This window comes from Mobula hypostoma, chromosome 6, assembly GCF_963921235.1.
Source record: "Mobula hypostoma chromosome 6, sMobHyp1.1, whole genome shotgun sequence".
Lineage (NCBI taxonomy): Eukaryota > Metazoa > Chordata > Chondrichthyes > Myliobatiformes > Myliobatidae > Mobula > Mobula hypostoma.
In genome coordinates, this window is record NC_086102.1 from 100,620,450 (window position 1) to 100,643,932 (window position 23,483).

At 42.8% G+C, this 23,483-nt stretch overlaps 1 protein-coding gene across 4 annotated transcripts in view; it reads left to right on the plus strand.

The window, feature by feature from the left end:
- The window catches only part of sec22a (SEC22 homolog A, vesicle trafficking protein), a 242,686-nt gene that overhangs the window by 95,924 nt on the left and 123,279 nt on the right, over positions 1–23,483 (plus strand). For 2 of the 4 annotated variants that reach the window (XM_063051329.1, XM_063051331.1), the window contains exon 6: positions 10,553–10,618. The exons of the other annotated variants lie outside the window; for them this stretch is intronic. In XM_063051329.1, coding sequence (XP_062907399.1) covers positions 10,553–10,618 — 66 coding nt within the window. The remainder of the gene's footprint in view (positions 1–10,552; positions 10,619–23,483) is intronic. 4 annotated transcript variants of the gene reach the window in all.

Below are 23,483 nucleotides of genomic sequence, written 5' to 3' on the forward strand. Positions count from 1 at the left end.
ATAAGCAATGCAACACCTCCCTCTCTTGCCCCTCCTATTCTATCACACCTGAAGCAACAAAATCCTGGAATATTTAGTTGCCAGTCACACCCCTCCTGCAACCATGTTTCACTAATAGCTACAACATCATATTTCCAGGTATCAATCCACGCTCTAAGCTCATCCACCTTTCTTACAATGCTCCTAGCATTAAAATAGATGCATTTAAGAAATTCTCCACCTCTTACTCTCTTTTTTATCCCTAATGGAGCAAACAACTTTGTTATCTTTTTCTTCCTTGTCCCCTACATCTTTGGTCTGAGTGCTTCTGATCTCTGTCCCCTGCATATCCTCCCTCACACACTGTCTACTAGCTTTCTCTATTTGTGAACTAACCTCCTCTCTCCTAGTCTCTTTAGTTTGATTCCCACCCCCCCAAACCATTCTAGTTTAAAGCCACCTCAGTAGCCCTCGCAAATCTCCCCGCCAGGATATTGGTCCCTCTAGGATTCAAGTGTAACCTGTCTTTTTTGTACAGGTCACACCTGCGCCAAAAGAGGTCCCAACGATCCAAAAACTTGAATCCCTGCCACCGCTCCAATCCCTCAGCCATGCATTTATCCTCCACCTCATTGCATTCCTACTCTCACTGTTGCATAGCACAGACAGTAATACTGAGATTACTACCTTTGCCGTCCTTTTTCTCAACTCCCTCCCTAAGTCCCTATATTCTCCTTTCAGGACCTCTCCCCTTTTCCTACTATGTCATTAGTACCAATATGTACCACGACCTCTGGCTCCTCTCCCTCCCACTTCAGGAAATCTTGGACGTGATCAGAAATATCCTGGACCCTGGCACCAGGGAGGCAAACTACCATCCGGGTCTCTGGACTGCATCCACAGAATCGCCTATCTGACCCCCTTACTATCAAGTCCCCTATTACAACTGCCCTCCTCTTCCTTTCCCTACCCTTCTGAGCTACAGGGCCGGACTCTGTGCCGGAGGCATGGCCACTGTTGCTTCCCCCAGGTAAGCTGTCCCCTCCCAACAGTACTCAAACAGGAGTACCTATTGTCAAGGGGCACAGCCACTGGGGTACTCTCTATTACCTGACTCTTCCTCTTCCCCCTCCTAGCCATGACCCACTTGTCTGACTCCCGTGGCCCCGGTGTGACCACCTGCCTGTAACTCCTCACTCTCCCTGACCAGACTAAGTTCATCAAGCTGCAGCTCCAGTTCCCTAATGCGGTCTCTTAGGAGCTGCATTTTGGCGCACCTGGCAGAGATGTGGACGTCCGGGAGGCTTGGAGACTCCAGGGCCTCCCACATCCGGCACCGAGAACAACAAGCTGCCCTCACACTCATACTTCCGCTCTCCTCAAATAACAGGAAAAAATGAAAACCAAACCTTCTTTGCCTCGCCTGTTTCCGCCTAAGCCCGTTGAGCCGAAGCCCTTAAGCTTTCACTCTGCTCCCGGCTCACTCCGCAGCCCGCAAACTACACTGCCCACTGTATAAGACTCTGTTCCCCCTTTTTTTATGATCTTAAGATCTTATGTTCTTATGGTGTTATGATCACCCTTTAGCACTAGGTCTAACAGTTCAAGAAGATAAGCATGGACATTAAATGCTACCATTGCCAGCAGCATTCACCTCCAGAAAAATGAACAAATAAATAAGATGACAATACAAAATAAATTTATGCAGCCAGGATTATGATATTGATCGGTTAATCTGTTTCTGAGATTGGGAAAAATATCAGCCATGATGGAGAAGACTCAGTGAGCTTCTGTGCCTTATGGCCTTACGGATATTTCCATCACCTGAATAATATTAATTTCAATCACTAATGTGGCTACATTATTCACACCAAGTCGAGCAGAAGTAATGTTTTCACTGCCTTTTTATAGAATGCAGCTGATACACGTAGCATCCAATGCATGGACTATTGCACATTAGTAGTTAATTCATATGCAATGTATAATGAAGCAAAATGATTATCTAAGTTTGTAGATTTTTGTTATTTAAGTATGTTGATGGACATGGAGCAAAGACAGGAATGTGGAGTTGGGCCTCATATCATCCATAATCCTCTTGAATGTTGAATTAGCTTCATGAGGCTGAATGGCCAACTCCTGTTCCAGAAAATGAAAATGGAAAAATCTGCAGATGCTCAAAATTTCCGACACTCAACAAGTCGGCAGTGTCTGAGGAACAAGAAACAACTTAATATTTTGGGTCATTGATCCTTTCCAAACAATTAGGGGCACATGTTAGCTGAAGTGATTCATCTAGACTACAACAACACCTCCCAAACCTGCAGTTTACATTATCAAGGGCAACAGGCACTCTGGAGCACCAATACCTGCAAATCCAAGAGGAATGTCACCTTTGTTCAGTAGTATATTCTCCAACAGCACTTATACCACTAGGACTGTAGCAGTTCGAGAAGATCACCATGGACATTCATTGACATTAAATGTACCTACTGAAACTATCGATATTAAGTGCTGCCCTGTCAAACAGCATCCACCTCCTGAAAACGAGTGAACAAATAAATAAGATGACTTAACTGAAAGCAAATGTCTGCAGCCAGGAATATAATATTGATCAGTTAGTCTGTTTCAGAAATTGGGAGAGAAATATTGGCCAAGGGAACAGAGATGTTTCCCCCTTTAATTTATAATGTGATGAGATCTTTTGAATTATGTATGGAGGTAGATGGGGCTTTGGTTTAATATCTCATCGCAGGACAGCCCTCCCCTAGATCTTTGGACAATAATTGCTGGATTAGAATGGGTCTACAAGAGGTAAGTGAGCTACTCAGTTCTCCTACAAACTGAGGAAGTATCTTAATGGCTCCTCTTGGTTCTGGGGAGAAATGGAAAAATGGGAGAAGCATTGTGAGGTTATACAGGTGTCCCCCGCTTTTCGAACATTCGCTTTACGAAACGTCACTGTTATGATAGACCTACATTAGTACCCTGTTTTCGCTTTCAGAAGGTGTTTTCACCGTTACGGAAAAAAAATCAGCGCGCGTGAAAAAAATCAGCATGCGATAAAAGGCAGCGCAGGCCCCGAGCAGCTGCTCTCCCCTAGATTCGGAACGGTATTCTCGCCGGCATTGCTTAAACACATACCTGTGAGCAGTCATTTGCAAGATGAGCTCTATGGTATTGGAAAAGCCTAAACGAGCTCGTAAGGGTGTTACAGTTAGCATAAAACTATACATAATTAAGTGTTTCAATCGTGGTGAACGAAGTAAGGACAACATGAGTTTGGCTTGTGGAAGTTGACGAAGATGATGTTGAAGAGGTTTTGGCATCCCATGACCAAGCTCTGATAGATGAAGAGCTGATGCAATTGGAAGAAAAAAGGATAACAATCGAAACCAAATGCAGTAGCAAAATGAACGTGAAGCAACTGCATGAGACTTTCGCTGCAATGATAAACTATGACTTTAATTTTGAAAGGGTATGTAGGTTTAGGGGATATTTGCAAGATGGTTTGAGTCCTTACAAATAACTGTGTGATAGAAAAATGCGCGAGGCTCAGCAGTCAAGCAAGCCTTCCACATCAGCCAACGAACCTCAACCTTCCATATCGAGGTGGGCAGCGATAGAAGATGACCTCCCTGCTCTAATGGAAACAGACCCCCCAGTGTCCCACCACCCCAACCCCCAGGCCATGGACAGATACCAATTCGCGGAGAATGCAGCGGTAACCGGGAGGCACACAGCACATCTTTAAAAGAAAAAAACCGAAATAAACATGCTAATTAATTAGGTGCCGGGCAGCACCTAATTAATTAGCATGTTTGTTTCAGCTTTTTTCTTAAAGATGTACTGTGTGCCTCTTGGCTACCATTGCACCTCTGCCTGCTTTGCGGATTGGTATCGGTTGGTGGCCGGAGGGTGGGGGCCACTGCACCACCCCAACCTGCAACCACTCAGCCTAACACACTGTCATCAGTGTGCTTGGCGCTGTCCCGATTCCGGTAAGTGATACTACACTGTACATACATTATTTCTACTTTATATAGGCTGTGTATTTTTACGTGTTATTTGGTATGTTTTGGAAGCTTCATTGCTTAAAGGTTACTGGAGAGCACTTGCACCGTGTTTTTGCCAACAGCGCTTGCGTGAGATTTTCGCTACGGAGAACAGTGCAGTAATGATTGTGGAAAAGTATTTCTACTTTATAGAGGCTGTGTATTTATCATATCATTCCTGCTTTTACTATATGTTACTGTTATTTTAGGTTTTATGTGTTATTTGGCATGATTTGGTAGGTTATTTTTGGGTCTGCGAATGCTCACCGAATTTTCCCATATAAATAAATGGTAATTGCTTCTTCGCTTTACGACATTTCGGCTTACAAACCGTTTCATAGGAACGCTCTACCTTCGGATGGCGGGGGAAACCTGTAGTTCTGGGCAAGATTGGTTATTTTAGTTTCATATTCTTCTGTAACTGCTATTTATTGTACTCTTTGGAGTATCCAACAATGTGTTTGCAATACGACCTCTAAAAATATCTTCAGTTTATTACAGAAATTTAGGTGATTTTGTTTTTACCTTCACATAACAGGAAAAGTAAACAAATTCAAAAAAAGTAGTTTCTTATCCTTTACAAAGATTTTTCAGATTTATTGTGGTAGTTTTAAAATGGACACAGTAGGGTGTGGTTTATTGAAAAGTGAGCCATTGAATCATGCTAAATGATTCAATGATTCTTGATCCTGGGATGCTTTCTGTTGATTCAATATTTAGCTCAGTGGCAACATGTTTCTCTCTATGTCAGAAGATTATTATTTCAAATTGCAGTTCAGTAACACCAGTTGGTAAAGCAGGCTGGCATTTCAGTGATAGAGACCCTCCAGAGGTGATATCAGTTTGATGTGACACTAAGTTGTTGCATTTTGGGTGTTGTAAAAGATCACATGACTTGGACCAAAGCATATTGAAGTCCTGCTCAGCCAATTAATTAACAATTCCTCTCTAAGCCAATGTTACTTTAATTGTGTTTTGGAAATTCTACAGATTTTCTGTTCAAGTTCAAGATTGTTTAATATCTTTTCCAGTACACGAGTGTAGAGGAGAATGAAATAATTGTTACTCCCACTCCGATGCAGCACAGAAAATACACAATAAGATAAAGAATACAATAATAATAAAAAAGAACATATTACATATAAATACATAAGACAGGCACAGAAGTGCCTGTACATAAGGAAACTGACAGGAAATGATAATGTCATGGTGGTTGGGAGTGTTGAGCGGCTGATCAGCTTTACTGCTTGGTGGGGGGGGGAGTAACTGTCCTGGTTATTGCATTGTCTATATGGAATATTGTTGTAAATAATTGGCTTTCTGTTACTTCATTACTGCACTGATTACATTTCAGAAGTTCAATGTCTACAAAGGTTTAGGACATCATGAGCTGTAAAAGTTGCTTTTCAATTCATGAACTCATCTCCTAAGTTCATCTTACCAGCTGTAAATCTTTAAAATTACTTTTAACTTGTTAGTTGAGAAATGGTTTTAAGATTATATAATTCACAGTTAATCTTGTATTACTGGCATTGCACAGATCATTCAGAAATTTAAATGATTTATTTTAGTTACCTTTGTACTGTACTTTTTTGCTATGGGTTAAATTAAATGGAGTAAATTTCATAACTGGGCCAGTTCAGGTGACCATGTGAGCTTGATGGCATGTATAGTCCTGAAAAATAATTCATCTATGACAAGTTAGAGTGGGAGAATCTGAGGACAGAGCTGGGTGAGAGCGTTCTAGCAGAGTAGTTGTTAGTTTCTCTGCCACCTGTGCTGCTCTCTAATCCCCTGACTGGGGTGGCAGCCAAGTATACTGTCCTTGACATGTCTTTGTAACTGGCCACTAGGCAAATCCATTACAATCATTTGCCAGCACTACTTTTTCCTTTCCTCACTGGAGAGAAGTGCTTGGCTCAGTGCCATTCCCCAAGGGTTTTTGCAGTCAATCCAAACTTAGTCATGCATAAAATTATTGGCACCACTCTTTTGAGCTTCAGCATGTTGGCATCTGGTATGTTGTTACACAGTTCAAGGGAACTTGGACTTGTTGAGTGCACCCTAAATCTATGAAACATTCTGCATTTTCACATTACGTTGCACTGGGATGCAAATATAGGGTCTCGGCCTGAAACGTTGACTGTACCTCTTCCTACAGATGCTGCCTGGCCTGCTGCGTTCACCAGCAACTTTGATGTGTGTTGCTTGAATTTCCAGCATCTGCAGAATTCCTGTTATTTACAAAATACATATGTATGATCTTTGATTTTAATAGTATGCTGTTGCTGCCTTCGAAGGATGCAAGTAAATCTGTTCTGCTGTTTTAGAACTTAAAACAACTTAGTTGTAAGCCAGATAAATTCTTAAGGCTTATGCAATGAAATCTGTAATGTTTTCACTCATTTCAGAGAAAAATTTTTGTATAGGTGATGAATGAGGCCCTCTGCTGGCATGATATACCATATGTATATTACGTTTCTTTTACTGATTACATGTGTATAAAATCACCAGGTTTATAGATAGAGTGAATGTACATGGTCTTTTCCCCGGGAAAACAGAATCAATAATGAGAGGGTATAGGCTTAAGGTGATAGGGGTGAGATTTAAAAGGGACTTGAGGGGCAACGTCTTCATGCAGAAGGTGGTATGTATATGGAATAAGTTACCAGAGGAAATATTTGATGCAGTTAAAAAGTCATACGTTTAAGAATGTGGATAAGAGAAGTTTAAAGGTATATGGGCCAAGCATGGGTAAGTGGGACTAACTTGGTGGGGCACGATGGATAAGATGGGCCAAAGGACCTGTTTCTGTGCTATATGACTCTATGATTCTATTTTCTCTTCTCTGTTTTCAGTGATATGCCAATAGGCAGGTCCACCCTGAGGCCAGCAGTGAACTTAATTTGCACTGACATAATGACTGTTTTACTTCTGAACATAAAGCAGTGATATATTGTCATGGGCAACAGAGTTGAGCCTGCCACACATGTTATATCAAAGTCATTGCATATCATTCAGAAACTGTGTCACTCAAACTCAAGGAAACTAAACTCTCCTTCTGTCCTGGTACTGATGGAAGATATACTGAGAAAATCAGTGTAATACATTATTGAAAGTAGGGAAGCTTCCTAATGGTTCTTAGTTAGCATTGCCAATACTAAACTCATGATTTACTTTGGGAGCACAGAAGACTGCCAGGTGGTGGAATCTGGAACAAGCAAACAAACTGCTGGAGGAACTCAGCAGGTCAGACAATGTCTGTACATGGAATGGAGAGTCAGCAATTTGGATCAAGACCCCTCAGCTTGACATAGTCCAGATCAAGTGTCTCAGCCCTAAATGTTGCTTGTCCATTTCTTTCTACAGATGCTGTCTGACCCCAGGTGGGTTCCTCCAGCAGCTTATTTTTTTGCTCATAGTTTAGTTTATAGTCCATGAGTTTTGTGGAACACTCTCTCACTCAGTGAACTATGTTGGTATCAAGTACTCAAAATAGATAATGCAAAGCTATCTGAAGAAAACTAACTTCATTCTTTTGACTTCAGAGGAATGCACTTATAACTTGTTCAAATCTCTTTGCATGACTATTTGACTATTGACTATTTCATATTGGGGTTTGTTTGAAAGGGAGGCTAAATTTGCTTTTAGGTTTATGGCCAATAGGAATACTAAAGACCCTCTACATAGGATCCTTGGAGCCAAATGAGAATGTTAGCATCTGGTAAAAGGGCACCTGTGCTACCCCAACAGTTTCCCATCAATTTTTTTCTGAAATAAAACTCATTGACATTGATATCTCCAATCACTCTTCAACCCCATGTCTTTCAGGCTTCACTGTCACCTCTCGGATTCTCAGAGCCTCCATTTTCCTCCCAACCTACCTTCACTGAATACCCCAAACCACTTCTCTCTGATGCCACCAAATGTCTTCCCCACCCTCTGATCTCAGCTTTAATCCTTGCCGGGACTTCAACATTCCCTCTAATCTTCACCTCTCTGAGGTAGAACGTCCTGTCCTCAGCAAGAACCTTACCTTTGTCCCCCTTTGCCTGCACCTCAGTGTGATCTGTGCCCGCCACGATGTCGAGCTCTTCTTCTGAGCTCACTTCTTTGGCAAGAATTCCACACCCCACACTGATGACCCCCTTCTCCCATCTCCAACCCTCCCCCTCTTCTTAAACACCCCACTCTAGTTCTCTGCCTGCTCTGGATCTTTTCATCGTGAATTGCAAATGAGACCAGCACTTCTCTCTCCTCCTCAAACCTTAGCTCCTCTGAATGCAGTACTCTGCTCTCTCTCCGCACCAATCCCAACCTTACCACCAAACCCACAGACAAAAAGGGTGCTGTTGTAGTGTGGCGGACTGATTTCTACTTTGCTTAGACCAGGCAGCAACTCTCAAACACCTCCTCATACCTACCCCTTGAAAAGGACCCCACTCCAGACCATCAGAAAACTGTCTCTGACGCCATCACTGACCTCATCAGTTCTGGAGAACTCCCGTCCACTGCCACTGAACTTATTGTTCCCTTACCCAGCACTGTCCGCTTCTACCTCCTATCCAAGATCCACAAACCTGACTGTCCGGATAGGCCCATTGTCTCCACTTGCTCCTGCACCACTGAATTCAAGTCCTCATGCCTCAGCTTCATCCTGTCCCCGTCGGCCATTCCTTTCCCACCTACATCTGCGACACTTCACTAGCTCTCGATCTGCTCAGTAACTTTCAATCCCTGGCTCTGACCGCCTCACTCTCACCATGGATGTCCCTTGTCAAGAAGGCCTTAAAGCTCATCTTTTTTTCCCTCATAACAGAACCAACCAGTTCCCCTCCACTACCACAGCCCTTCTTCTGGCAGAACTGGTCCTCACCCTCAACAATTTTTCCTGTGGCTTCTCCCACTTTCTCCGGACTCAAGGGATTGCCATGGGCATGGGCACCAACATGGGCCATACCTATGCCTATGGCTATGTAGAACAGGTCATGTTCTAAGTCTTCCCCAGTAATGCTCCCCAGCTCTTCCTCAGCAGCATCCGTTCCCAGGATGCAGTTTCCCTTCCTCCACCATTGATGCTACCCTCACCCATGTCTCCTCCATTTCCCGAACATCTGTGTTCACTCCGTCTCCCTGCTGGCTTAAGAGTGATAGAGTTCCTCTTGTCCACTTCATGAGCCTCCGCATCCAACACATCATCCTCTGCAACTTCCACCACCTCCAAAGGGATCCTACTACCAAACATATCTTTACCTTGCCCCCCCTCCACTTTCTGCAGGGATTTGTCCCTCCCCACTAACCTCCCTGTAAGCAGCCAAAATGTTACAACTGCCCATTCACCTTATCTCTCACCTCTATCCAGAGCCCCAAACAATCCTTTCAGGTGAGGGAACACTTCACCTGTGAATCCGCTGGGGCTGTCTATTGTGTCCAGTGCTTTCGATGCAGCCTGCTATATATTGGTGAGACCTGTCATAAATTAGGGAATCTCCATTCCATCCACCAAAAGTGGAATTTCCCGATGACTGCCTTCAGGATGGAGGGGCAACACCTTATATTCCATCTGGGTACCCTCCATCCACTATCCTCTCCCATCAGATTCCTTCTTCTCCAGCTCTTTACTTTCCCACCCACCTAGCTTCACCTATCACCTTTTCTGCTATCCTCCTTCCCTTCCCCCACCCTTAATATTCTGGCACCTTCAGCTTTCCTTTCCAGTCCTTAAGAAGGTTCTCAGCCTGAAACATTAGACTGTTTATTCATTTCCATAGATGCTGCCTAACCTGCTGAGTTCCTCCAGCATTTTGTATGTGTTGCTTTGGATTTCCAGCATCTGCAGATATTCTCGTGTTTATAATATTGATATCTTGTACCTTTGCCTCTTATTTCCTTGATTTGGTCGGTCTTATATAGAAATATACACTAAATAAAGCAAAAAATTCTAACTATAATTTTTACTCAGTTAAGTTAATAACTTATTCCTTAGGTATGGATTGTATAATTGAATTATTTATGTATTTATATTTATTGTGTTTTATATGCTTATTGCATTTGCTTATGCTGAAATAGATCTGAAGTAAAATCATTTCATATAACACATACACATGCTGGAAGAACTCAGTGGGCTAGGCAGCATCTTTGGAAAGTTGATGTTTCCAAGACTCCTCCAAAAATGCTGCTTGATCTGCGGAATTCCTCCAGCATTTTGTATGTGTTACTCTGGATTTCCAGCAGCTTGTGTTTATGTCAACGATCATTTCGTTCTCCTGAAAAATAACAATAGAACAATCTTGAATCTTGGAAGAATCTGAACGTGAATGTTGCAATTTAAGAACAAAAAATCATATGAGTTAGATAGTGAATGTGAAAGAAGAAACAGTCGTTGTTTCTATTTTTTCTGCAGATGCTGCTTGGCCTGCTGAGTGTTTTCAGCATTTTCTGTTTTTATTTCAGATTTCCAATAACTGCATTTTATATTGATTTTCAATGCTTTTAATAATGCATTTTTTTAAACCAAACAGGACGATGAGGAGGAACTGAATACTGCTGCTGTATTTTTCATTGGAATTGCTGCAAGTTTGTATCAGGTGGGTTCTTGGTTGATAAGTAGCTTTTGAGGAAGTATTTTTTGCTGGTTAGAAATCATCTGATATGTGGAAACTTCTTGTTCTTTAATTCCATAATTTCTTGAGAATTCCTTCAGATTGTTTTCTTGAATTCACATCTTAAGGTTTTTCATGCGCATACCTGTCATGGAGATGTATCCTATTTTATTAGCTTCAATATTTGGATGCCATTTGGCAAAGAAATAGTGCCAAGGAAGCGTAGTTGTTACCGCAACGCTGTTACAGCTTGGGGTGTCAGTGTTCAGAGTTCAATTCCACATCATCTGTAAGGAGTCTGTATGTCCTCCTTTGGTTTTCTCTAAGTGCTGATGATTTAGCTGTGGTTAAATTGGTAGATGCGGGGCAGCATGGCTCAAAGGGCCAGAAGGCTCTATTCCATGGTGTGTCTCAATAGATAAATACAGTCGGCCCTCCTTGTCTGCGAATTCAACCAACCGCGAATCGGGAAAACCTGGAAGTGCTCTTCTAGCACTTGCTTTTCGAGCATGTACAGAGTTTTTTTCCTGTCATTCCCTAAACAATGCGGTATAACAACTATTTTACATAGTATTTACATTGTATTAGGTATTATAAGTAATCTAGAGATGATTTAAAGTATACGGGAGGATGTGCGATCGGGATCGAAAAAATCGGAAGTTCTCTTACTAAGTAAGTTGGAGCAGGTACACCCGGTATTATTTAGCGTCAGTTAGTCAAACGTTTGTCTTAGTATATAGTATATATTTTACCTTTCTATGCATATAAAATACTTAAGAAACGTATGTTTCAGCGCCGGGCTCGGGAGCGGAAATTCCCGAGTTCGATCCAGTCCCAGTGCCAGGTCGCTCCCGAGCGCGCTGTCCATCCCTGCTGGGTTGATGTGAAGGATCAAAAACTCAAAACCCCAAAACCCAATAATTAAACTACTGCGTTGCTTGGTAATAATTGTAGTTTTAATCGGGCAGGGCCTTTCTCATTTTATCCTTTAAAATTGTTCCAATTGTTGACCGACTGTAGCCTAACGCTTTTCCAATGACCGATGGCGTTTCACCTCTTTCTGATTGCTTTATTATTTCCACTTTATTTTAAATCGCGACCGTGATTATTTTCGTGAACAGAAACACTGCGGATTCAGAGATCCGCCGCCGGGTCCTAATGCCCACCGCACTGAGATAGGTTAAATAAGGTCCGGGGTTCCGCTGGGTCCTAGGGTCCTAAGGTCCACCGTATTGAGACAGGTTGAATAAGGGACTTGAGCATCCGAGTTTTTTGGTATCCGCGAGGGGTCACGGAACCAATCCCTCGCGGATAAGGAGGGCTGACTGTAAATAGAAAGATAGGTAGATACATTGATAGAGAGCGGACCCTGCCATAGATCAGAGCCATGGTTTCTTGTAGAGTTTGTTGCATCTGTCTCCTTTTCATTGTTCCACATATAGCCAACTCACTACTTAGATTGCTAACTATATAACAGATTTGCGTATAATAGTTTATCATTGTTAATCCAGTATCCACAGCAGTGTACATTTATAAAAGAACTTTAATGTAATAGAATGTTGTAAAATGTTTCATAGTATTATAGCATATAGCATAGTACTAAACACATCAATGACACCGATCCATATGATGATATGGTAGTCATTTCTTAAAGGACATCAGCGATGTGGAGGTAAAGATAAGATAGATACTTTGGGCATAGGCAGCTGAATGCATGGCTGCTAGTGGTGGAGTGATTAAAATCAGGAATACATAAGAGGTCATCATCGGAGAGGTGCTGACGTTTCAGAGAGTTCTACAGGCAAGGGAAATGATAAGACTGAGGCAGATAACAAAGGAATAAAATGTTTGAACAGATTGCCAAACCAGGTGCCACTATAGGTTATTGAGCTCAAATGTAATGGACGAATAAGACTGAGTGAGTTGGAAAGCAGACACCAGAGTTTTGGATCACAAGTTTATGCAAAGAAGATACGTTTAACTAGAATTAAAACTTGACTGCTTCTTAATGAGTGCTGCCAGCTAGCAGTCTTTTATCTGGGGCACCATATTTTGGATGACATACAAAACCAGGGCCTTGTCTTTCATTTAAGTTGGATTTTAATTGTACCACAACATTATTCAAAAAAGGAAAGAAATTCTTCCAGTTATACCTCAGAGACACTACCAAACACAGTGAGAGTTTCTGGTCAGCATTGTTAGTGTACAAGCTAGTTGGTGTTCTTGCTTACAATACAGTGATTGAAAGTTGCTTAGCAGTTATAAACAGGATTGTACAAATCAGTTGAGTTTCACATTAGGCGTATATTGATAATATTGAAAGGTCTAGATAGAGTGGACATGGAGAGGATGTTCCCTATAGTGGGGGAGTCTAGGACCAGAGGGCAAAGCCTCGGAGTACAAGAACTTCCCTTTAGAACAGAGATGAGCCAGAAGGTGGTGAACCTGGACTTCACTGCACAGTCAGCTGTAGAGGCCAATTCATTGACTATATTTAAAACAAGGGTTGATAGGATTTTCATTAGTAAAGGTATCAAACATTAAAGGGAGAAGGCAGGAGAATGAGTTTGAGAGGGATAATGAACCATGCTCTATTCATGCTGCTGCTACCAGGAAGAAGATACAAGAACCTCAGGACCCTCAGCACCAGGTTCAGGGACAGTTATTACACGCCAACCATCAGGCTTTTGAACCACTGGGGATAACGTCACTCGCTGCATCACTAAATTGTTCCCACAACCTATAAGGCCATAATACATAGGAGCACAATTAGGCCATTCAGCCCATCAAGTCTTCTCCACCATTCCATCATGGCTGATCCCAGATCCCCCTCAACCCCATACACCTGCCTTCTCGCCATAACCTTTGACGCCCTGACCAATGGGGAAAATATCAATTTTCACTTTAAATATACCCCCAGTCTTGGCCTCCACAGCTGTCCGTGGCAGAGCATTCCTTAGTTTCACTACTCTCTGGCTAAAAAAATTCCTCCTTATCTCTCTCTGTGTTAAAGGGTTTCCCCTCAATTTTGAGGATGTGCCCTCTAGTTCTGGAAACCCCCACCATAGAAGACATCCTCTCCACATCCACCTTATCTAGTCCTTTGAACATTCAGTAGGTTTCAATGAGATACCCCCACATTCTTCTAAATTCCAGTGAGTACAGGCGGAAAGCAAATGCTTCTCATATATTAACCCCTTCATTCCCGGAATCATCCTCGTGCACCTCCTCTGGATTCTCTCCAATGACAACACATCCTTTCTGAGATATGGGGCCCAAAACCATTGACAATACTCCAAGTGCAGCCTGTCTAGTGTCTTATAAAGCCTCAACATTATTTCCTTGTTTTTATATTCTATTCCATTGAAATGGAAGTCAACATTGCATTTGCTTTCTTTATCATAGACTCAACCTGTAAATAAACCTTCTGGGAGTCTTGCACAAGGACTCTTAAGTCCCTTTGCACCTCTGTTGTTTGAATATTCTCCCCATTTAGATAATAGTCTGCATGTTTCTTCCTTTTACCAAAATGCATTATCATACGCTTCCCAACACTATTCCATCTGCCACTTTTTTGCTCATTCTTCCAATTTGTCTAAGTCCTGCTGCAATCGCATTGCTTCCTCAGCACTCTCTACCCCTCCCCTGATCTTTGTATCATCTGCAAACTTTGCCACAAAGCCATCAATTCCATTATCTAAATCATTATCTAAATGTGAAAAGTAGAGGTACCAATACTGAACCCTGAGGAATACCACGAGCTACTGGCAGCCAAGCAGAAAAAGCCCCCTTTATTCCCACTCGCTGCCTCTTGCCTATCAGCCATTCTGCTGTCCAGGTCAGTATCTTTCCTGTAACACCATAGGATTTTACCTTGTTAAGCAGCCTAATGTGAGGCACCTTATCAAATGCCTTCTCGAAATCTAAGTAAACAGTGTCCACTGCCTCTCCTTTGGCTACCCTGCATGTTACTTCCTCGAAGAACTCTTAACAGATTTGTCAGTAAAGATTTCTCTTTCCAGAAACCATGCTGATTTTGACTTATTTTATCATTCATCTCCAAGTACCCCAAAACCTCATTCTTAATAACAGACTTCAACACTTTCCCAACTACCGAGGTTAAGCTAACTGGCCAAAAACTTGCACCATTCTTAAAGAATGGAGTGGCATTTGCAATTTTCTATTCCTCTGGAACCATGCCAGAATCAAGTGATTTTTGAAAGATCATAACCAATGCATCTACTGTCTCTCAGCAACCTCTCTCAGAGCTCTAGGATGTAGATGGTCTGATCCAGGTGACTTATCCACCTTAAGACCTTTGAGTTTGCCTGACACTTTTCTGTTTGGAATAGTAATGACTCACTCCTGCTCCCTGATACTCGTGGATCTATGGCACACTGCTAGTGTCTTCCACAGTGAAGACTGATGCAAAGTGCTTATTGAGTTCATCTGCCATTTCTTTGTCCCCCATTTTTACCTTGCAAGCATCATTTTCCAGTGGTCTAATAGCAACTCTCACCTCTCTTTTACTCTTTATATAACTGAAAAAAAACTTCTAGTATCCTAGTTCATCTTATTGGCTAGTTTGCCTTGATATTTCATCTTTTCCCTTCTTATGGCCTTTTTAGTTACCTTTTGTTAGATTTTAAAAACTTCCCAATCATACGACTTCCCACTCGCTTTTACTAGATTATATGCGCTTTCCTTAACTCTTATGCTGTCCTGTCAGCCAAGGTCGGCTTACCCTGTTACTTGAGGACTACTTCTTCTGTAGGATATATATATATTCTATATATCTCCTGCGCCTTGTGTACTATTCCCAGAAACTTCTGCCATCATCTGTGCCAGTATTCTACTCTAATCCACCTGGGCAAGCTCCAATCTCACACCTCCGTAATTCCCTTTATCCCATTGTGATACTGATACATGTGACTTGTGCTTCTCCCTCTCAAATTGTAGTATGAATTCAATCATATTATGATCATTGCCTAAGGGTTCCTTTACTTAAGCTGACTAATAAAATCTGGGTTATTACTCAACACCCAATCTGAGGTAGCCTTACCCTGAGTAGACTCAAGCACAAGCTGCTCTAAAAAGCCATCTCGTAGGCATTCAACAAATTCCCTCTCTTGCGATCTGACACCAACCTGATTTACCAAATCCCCTTGCATGTTGAAGTCCTCCATTACAATTGTGTCAGTCCCTTTATTACATGCTGTTTCCAGCTCCCTTTGCAATCTCAATCCCACATCTTGGTTACTATTTGGAGGCCTAACTATATATGATTTCCATAATGGTGTTTTTTACCCTTGCAATTTCTTAACTCCACCCACAAAGATTCAATATTCTCTGACCCTATGTCACCTCTTACCAACAGAACTACATCACCACCTATGCCTTCCTACCTGTCCTTTTGATACAAAGTATATCCTTTGATATTATTAAGCTCCCAACTATGAGCTTCATTCAGTCACAACTCAGTGAATGTCACAACGTCATACTAATCTCTAATTTCGCCGCAAGTTCATCCACCTTATTTCAAATGCTATGTGCATTTAAACACAGCTCCTTCAGTTCTGGATTCTTTGCGCTTTTGAATTTTGCCTCTGTGGTGCAATTTAACTCTTTGCACTGTGTGCATTTGTACCCAATCATTGGCTTGTCCTTCCTTACATTCATATTACACCCATGACTACTTGTAACCCTGCTGGCTCATTCTCAACTCCTTCGTACTGGTTCCCATTGTTGGCCATGGTGGATTTAAAATATAGAAGTAAAAGGTGAACTTGAATGGGGGCTTGGAGATGGAGGCTGCCATTTTATAGAACTGTTTTTCCATTTTGTGAGATGAAGTTGCTTTGCTTTCAGTGTTTTAAAGAAGACACAATGATGCTTCAGGTAATTTGCAAGACTAGCAATCATTTCCAAATAAGAAATTATTTGTGAAGTGTTATTTGATATAACAAAGCATGCAGGTTTGTGAATGTTTGGGTTGGTGCCTGTCTAGAGTGATTCGAGCTGGTTACTGAAGAGAATGAAGAGCCATAAATTATCGACTGTCACTTGATGGGAAGAGGGCAATAAATGGATGCTGGCTTGCAGCAGAACCAATAAAAAGCTGTTAAGGGTCAATCAGATGACCTACAGTCAATGACACTGGAATGCGATATTTGAATTGGTAAGGAACAAGTATAAAAGTGATCAAGTGTGCTATCAGCAATAACCGGAAAATCACCATCGTGAGGAAGAACTCCCACGCCAGAGGTTGGGAGAAGAAAGGATCGATCGTCTGGTCAATGGAGATCCCCTATTTTGGTGTTATAAATTGGGCAAGTGGTCTGAATGAGTATTGGCACAGAGGGAACAGTAGAATTCATGTTCTAAGCTGTTGGCCCATAGTTTGTGCAGAGACAATAAAGTGCAAGCTTCAATTAATTGTGAGTTGCGTGGTGAGTTTCCTAACCTAATTGCGTTGACGAATAGTCAACACCATCCCCCTGCCATGTTAGTTTAAACCACTCCCACCAGCTGTAGTAAACCTCCTCGCAAGGATATTGGTCCCTCTCAGATTCAAGTGCAACATGTCCCAGTTGTACAGGTCACACCTGCCCCGAAGAAGTCCCAATGATCCAGAAATCTGAATCTCTGCACCTTGCTCCAATTCTTCAGCCACACATTTAACTGCCACCTCATTCTATTTCTACCCTCACTGTCACGTAGCACAGGCAGCAATCCCAAGATTACCACCCTTGAAGTCCTGCTTTTCAAGTTCCTTCCTAGCACCCTGTAATCAAATTTTTAGGACTTCCTTCCTTTTTCTACCTGTGTCATTGGTACAATAGGTACCACAATTTCTGGCTGCTCACCCTCAGGATATTATGGATGCATTCAGAAACATTGCGTCCCTGGCACCTGGGAGGCCAACTATCATCCATGTTTCTTTTTTGAGTCCACAGACTTGCCTATCTGTCTCCCTGACTATAGAGTCCCCTACTACTGCCGCCATCCTCTTCAGTTACCTACCTTTCTGAGCCATAGGGCTAGAGTCAGTGCCAGAGACATGGCCGCTGCACTTCCCCCAAGTAGGTCTCCCACCCTCAACAGTATTCAGAATGAGTACTTGTTGTTGAGGGGGTGGGCCACAGGGTTACACTGCAGTATCTGACATTTGCCCTTCCGTCTCATGACAGTCACGCAGTTATCTGTCTTCTGTAGCCTTGGGGTGACTGTTTCCCTGTAGCTCTTGTCTATCACCTCCTCACTTTCCCTAACAAGCTTAAGGTCATCGAGCTGCAGCTCCGGTTCCCTAACATGGTTTCTAAGGAGCTACATCTCAATGCACCTGGTGCAAATGTGGCTATTGGGGAGGCTGGAACTCTCCTAGAAATCCCACATCTGACACCCAGAAGAGAACACTGGCCCTGCAGACATACCCCCATTCTTTCAAGAGTTAAATTAAAACAAGAAATAAACTTACCTACTTGCTCACCAAAGCCTGTTGAGCCAAAGCCTTGCCACTCTGACAATGGCCACTCCACTAAACAGTACCTCTCTTTTATGAAGACCGGGTTTTTCAAGCTCTGCTCTGGATCTGCGTGGGAACACCACTACTGTGTCTGTGCTGCTATCCACTCAAAGACTCCCACTGAAAACTGGCTGCTTTTTCAAGCTCTGTTCCAGACCTGTGCGGGAACACTTCTACTGCATCTGTGCTGCCTCCAATCAACTTTAAAGAATTCTTCATGTTCTTGATATTTATTTATTATTTATTTATTTATTTATTATTTCCTTTTTCCTTTTGTATTTGTACAACTTGTTGTCTTTTGCACATTGATTGTTTGTCCTGTTGGGTGCAGTCTTTCACTGATTCTATTATGTTTCTTGGATTTACTGAGTATGCCCACAAGAAAACAAAACTCAGGATTGTATATGATGACATCTACTATGATAATAAATTTAATTGAACTGTGACTCAAATCAGCCATGATTTCACACCATACGTGGGTGACATTAAACCTGATTCTGATGAAATGACGGAGCAGATGGCTAAATGACTTAATTCTGCTCTTGTATCGTAGAATATACAGTTTACAGCTGTATGCAGGAATGTATGGACGATTTCCAAATGCTGAGAGAAGAATTATAGTACATGGTAAATTGGGATTTTTGCCTGAAAGACATATCTGGAAAGTGGGAACAAATCCACACAAGTTTAGTGGAATAACAGATTTACTTTAGTTTTCTAACCTCAAGCAGTGGTTGAAAAGCTTGACAGGAAGAATTGGGTGATAAACCTGAATAGTTAGAAGCTATAATGGAAAAGCCCTGTCTGGAAGTATGAAATTAAAAGAGTCAAAGATTTGTCTTCCTTGCAAGTATAGTTCATGATGCTATTACCTCACTGATTGTAATCTCTTTTACTTTTATGGGTTGAGGGAGTTTCTTGGCACATCAATAACAAATAATTCTCTGCTGAACTTCATGAATCTTACTCCTGCCAGCTAAATTGTACTGCATTCTTTGCTGCTGGAATTAACATTTACAAAATGCTCTTCATTTTCGTACTGTCTCCCAGAGTCCTTACAAACCCATGAATTTCCTTTGCAGTGGCGAGTAAGCTTACAGCTAGTTTACACAGATTTTGGTCTTTCATTGACCATTCACATGATCAAACTGACTTCACAGCAGAAGGCCATTCAGCCCATTGTGTAAAAGTTGCTGGTGAACGCAGCAGGCCAGGCAGCATCTCTAGGAAGAGGTGCAGTCGACGTTTCAGGCCGAGACCCTTCGTCAGGACCAACTGAAGGAAGAGTGAGTAAGGAATTTGAAAGTTGGAGGGGGAGGGGGATATCCAAAATGATAGGAGAAGACAGGAGGGGGAGGGATGAAGCCAAGAGCTGGACAGGTGATAGGCAACAGGGATACGAGAGGATCATGGGACAGGAGGTCCGGGAAGAAAGACGGTGGGGGGAACCCAGAGGATGGGCAAGGGGTATATTCAGAGGGACAGACCCCTTGCCCATCCTCTGGGTCCCCCCCGCCGTCTTTCTTCCCAGACCTCCCGTCCCATGATCCTCTCATGTCCCTTTTGCCTATCACCTGTCCAGCTCTTGGCTCCATCCCTCCCCCTCCTGTCTTCTCCTATCATTTTGGATCTCCCCCTCCCCCTCCCACTTTCAAATTCCTTACTCACTCTTCCTTCAGTTGGTCCTGACGAAGGGTCTCGGCCTGAAACGTCGACTCCACCTCTTCCTAGAGATGCTGCCTGGCCTGCTGCGTTCACCAGCAACTTTTATGTGTGTTGCTTGAATTTCCAGCATCTGCAGAATTCCTGTTGTCAGCCCATTGTGTCTATGCCAACCAAGTTCAAGTTCAATGTCATTCAGCCAAGTACTTGTACACCTCCATGTACATGGCCTATCAACAGAGCTTTACCAAGTGGGATTTCTCGCAGGTCGGGGGCGGTTATTTTAAAAGGGAGCTTTGAGAGCATTTGTCCATTGTATGTGGCCTATCACAGCGGCTATAACTGGAGCACCAATCGTGAGTTAGATAGCAGGGAAGGTTCAGGCATAAAAGGGAGACACTGCCTAGCGGAACAGTCATCGGCGGAGTGATCTGAGGCGCAGAGTGGTAGGACTTTGGCTCATTCGGGCTTCGGCAATAACAGTCGAGGCGAGGTAAGTTACCGGTGAGGGATAGAAACAGGAAATAAGTCTGTGAAGCCAGTGTTCTGTACTGGGTGTCAGATGCGGGAAGTCCGGGAGACTTCCAGCCTCCCGGATGGACACATCTGTACCAGGTGTGTTGAGCTGCGGCTCCTTAGGGACCGGGTTAGGGAACTGGGGATGTTGCTCAATGACCTTCATCTGGTCAGGGAGAGTGAAGAGGTGATAGATAGGAGCTACAGGCAAGTAGTCACACTGGAGCCTCGGGAGACAGATAAGTGGGTAACAGGAGAGGGAAGGGCAAGAGCCAAATACTAGAGAGTATTCCTGTGGCTGTCCCCTTGAACAATAAGTACTCCTGTTTGACTACTGTTGGGAGGGATGGCCTACCTGGGGGAAACAACAGTGGCTGCGCCTCTGGCACAGAAGGGTAGGGAAAGGAAGAAGACAGCAGTAATAGGGGACTCTATCGTTAGGGAGTCAGACAAGCAATTCTGTGGATGCAGGAAAGAAACACGGATGGTAGTTTGCCTCCCAAGTGTCAGAGTCCGGGATATTTCAGATCATGTCCGTGATATCCTGAAGTGGGAAAGTGAACAACCAGAGGTCATAATACATATTGGTACCAACGACATAGGTAGGAAAAGGGAGGAGGTCCTGAAAACGGACTACAGGGAGTTAGGAAGGAAGTTGAGAAGCAGAACCTCAAAGGTAATAATCTTGGGATTACTGCCTGTGCCACATGACAGTGAGTATAGGAATAGAGTGAGGTGGAGGATAAATGCGTGGCTGAGGGATTGGAGCGGGGACAGGGATTCAGATTTCTGGATCATTGGGACCTCTTTTGGGGCAGGAGTGACCTGTACAAAATGGACGGGTTGCGCTTGAATTTGAGGGGGACCAACATCCTGGCGTGGAGGTTTGCTAAGGCTGTTGGGGAGAGCTTAAACTAGAATTGCTGGGGGATGGGAACTGAAATGAAGAGATGGAGGCAGGGGCGGTTGGCTCACAAATAGAGGAAGTTTGGAGACAGTGTGAGAGGGAGGATAGGCAGGTGATAGAGAAGGGATGCGCTCAGACCGATGGTTTGAGATGTGTCTATTTTAATGCAAGCAGCATCATGAACAAAGTGGATTAGTACTTGGAGCTACGATGTTAAGGCCATTACAGAGACTTGGATGGCTCAGGAGCAGGAATGGGTTACTTAGAGTGCCAGGCTTTAGATATTTCACAAAGGGTAAGGAAGGAGGCAAAAGTGGCGGGGCGTGGCACTGTTGATCAGAGATAGTGTCACGGCTGCAGAAAAGGAGGAAGTCATGGAGAGATTGTTTACTGAGTCTCTGTGGGTGGAAGTTAGAAACAGGAAGGGGTCAACAACTCTACTGGGTGTTTTTTATAGACCACCCAATAGTAACAGAGACATCAAGGAGCAGATAGGGAACGGATTCTGGAAAGGTATAATAATAACAAGGTTGTTGTGGTGGGAAGTTTTAATTTCCCAAATACTGATTGGTATCTCCCTAGCGCAAGGGGTTTAGACGGGGTGGAGTTTGTTAGGTGTGTTCAGGAAGGTTTCCTGACACAATATGTAGATAAGCCTACAAGAGGAGAGGCTATAGTTGATCTGGTGCTGGGAAATGAACCTGGTCAGGTGTCAGGTCTCTCAGTGGGAGAGCACTTTGGAGATAGTGATCACAATTCTATCTCCTTTACCATAGCATTGGAGAGGGATAGGAACAGACAAGTTAGGAAAGTGTTTAATTGGAGTAAGGGGAAATATAAAGCTATCAGACAGCAACTTGGAGGCATAAATTGGGAACAGATATTCTCAGGGAAATGTACAGCGGAAATGTGGTAAATGTTTAGGGGATATTTGCGTGACATTCTGTATAGGTATGTTCCAATGAGACAGGGAAAGGATGGTAGGGTACAGGAACCGTGGTGTACAACGGCTGTTAAAAAAATCTAGGAAAGAAGAAAAGAAAAGCTTACGAAAGGTTTGAAAAACTAGGTGATTATAGAGATCTGGAAGATTATAAGGCTAGCAGGAAGGAGCTTAAGAATGAAATTAGGAGAGCCAGAAGGGGCCATGAGGGGCACAGCATTGTGGACCAAAGGACCTGTATTGTGCTGTAGGTTTTCCATGTTTCTATGAAACACCATTCCTCCAGACCAAAATGTGGAACACAGTACATAAAACTCACACATGACACATAGGTAATCTTACAACAAATAAATTAACAATTAATAAAATAAGTGCAAGAAGATTGATGTTTAGCATAAGATACATTACCAACATAAGTTAAAAAGTAAAAATGATAATCCTACTGGCACTTCATATGTGATGAGACCTGGGTGGTGGCAAGAAGTTCAGTAGTCTCACAGCTTGGGGGAGGTAGCTGTTTCCCATCCTAACAATCCTTGTCCTAATGCTTCAGTACCTCCTGCCTAATGATAGGGGGGGGGGAGGTGTCAAAGAGATAGTTGGATGGATAGGAGGGATTCTTGACAATGCTATGAGGCCTGTGTACACAGCATTCCTGATATATATCCCTGCTAAGTGGAATAGAGAACCTGATGATCCCCTCAGAATATAAGGAGACCAAATATTCTGGAACTTAGCTTAATATTTATTTGTGGTAATATTACTATGTGTTGTGTATGAGTTATTTATTTGGGTGCCACATTAACATAGCAATTAGCATGCCACTATTGCAGCTTGGGGCATTCCAGAGATTGGATTTCAATTCAGACACCCTCTGTAAGAAGTTTGTATGTCCTCCAATGAGCATATGGGTTCCCTCCAGCTGCTCCAATTTCCTCCCAGTCCAAAGTTGTGCCAGTAAGGAAGTTAATTGGTCATTGCAGACTATCCTGTGATTGGGCAATTGGTTAAATTGGTGGGTTCCTGGGCAGTGCAGCTCGTTGGATTTGCAATACATAATAATAAAAAACTGTAAATTACAAATATTCATATTTAAAAAGGGAAATTAAATAAGGATGAAAGAAAGTAGTGAGGTAGTGTTCAATGTCCATTCAGAAATTGGATGGCAGAGGCAAAGAAGCTATTCCTGAATCGTTGAGTTCTGCCTTCAGGCTCCTGTACCTCCTTCCTGAAGGTAGCTATGAGAAAAGGGTATGTCCTGGGTGATGGGGGTCCTTAATGATGGATGCTGCCTTTT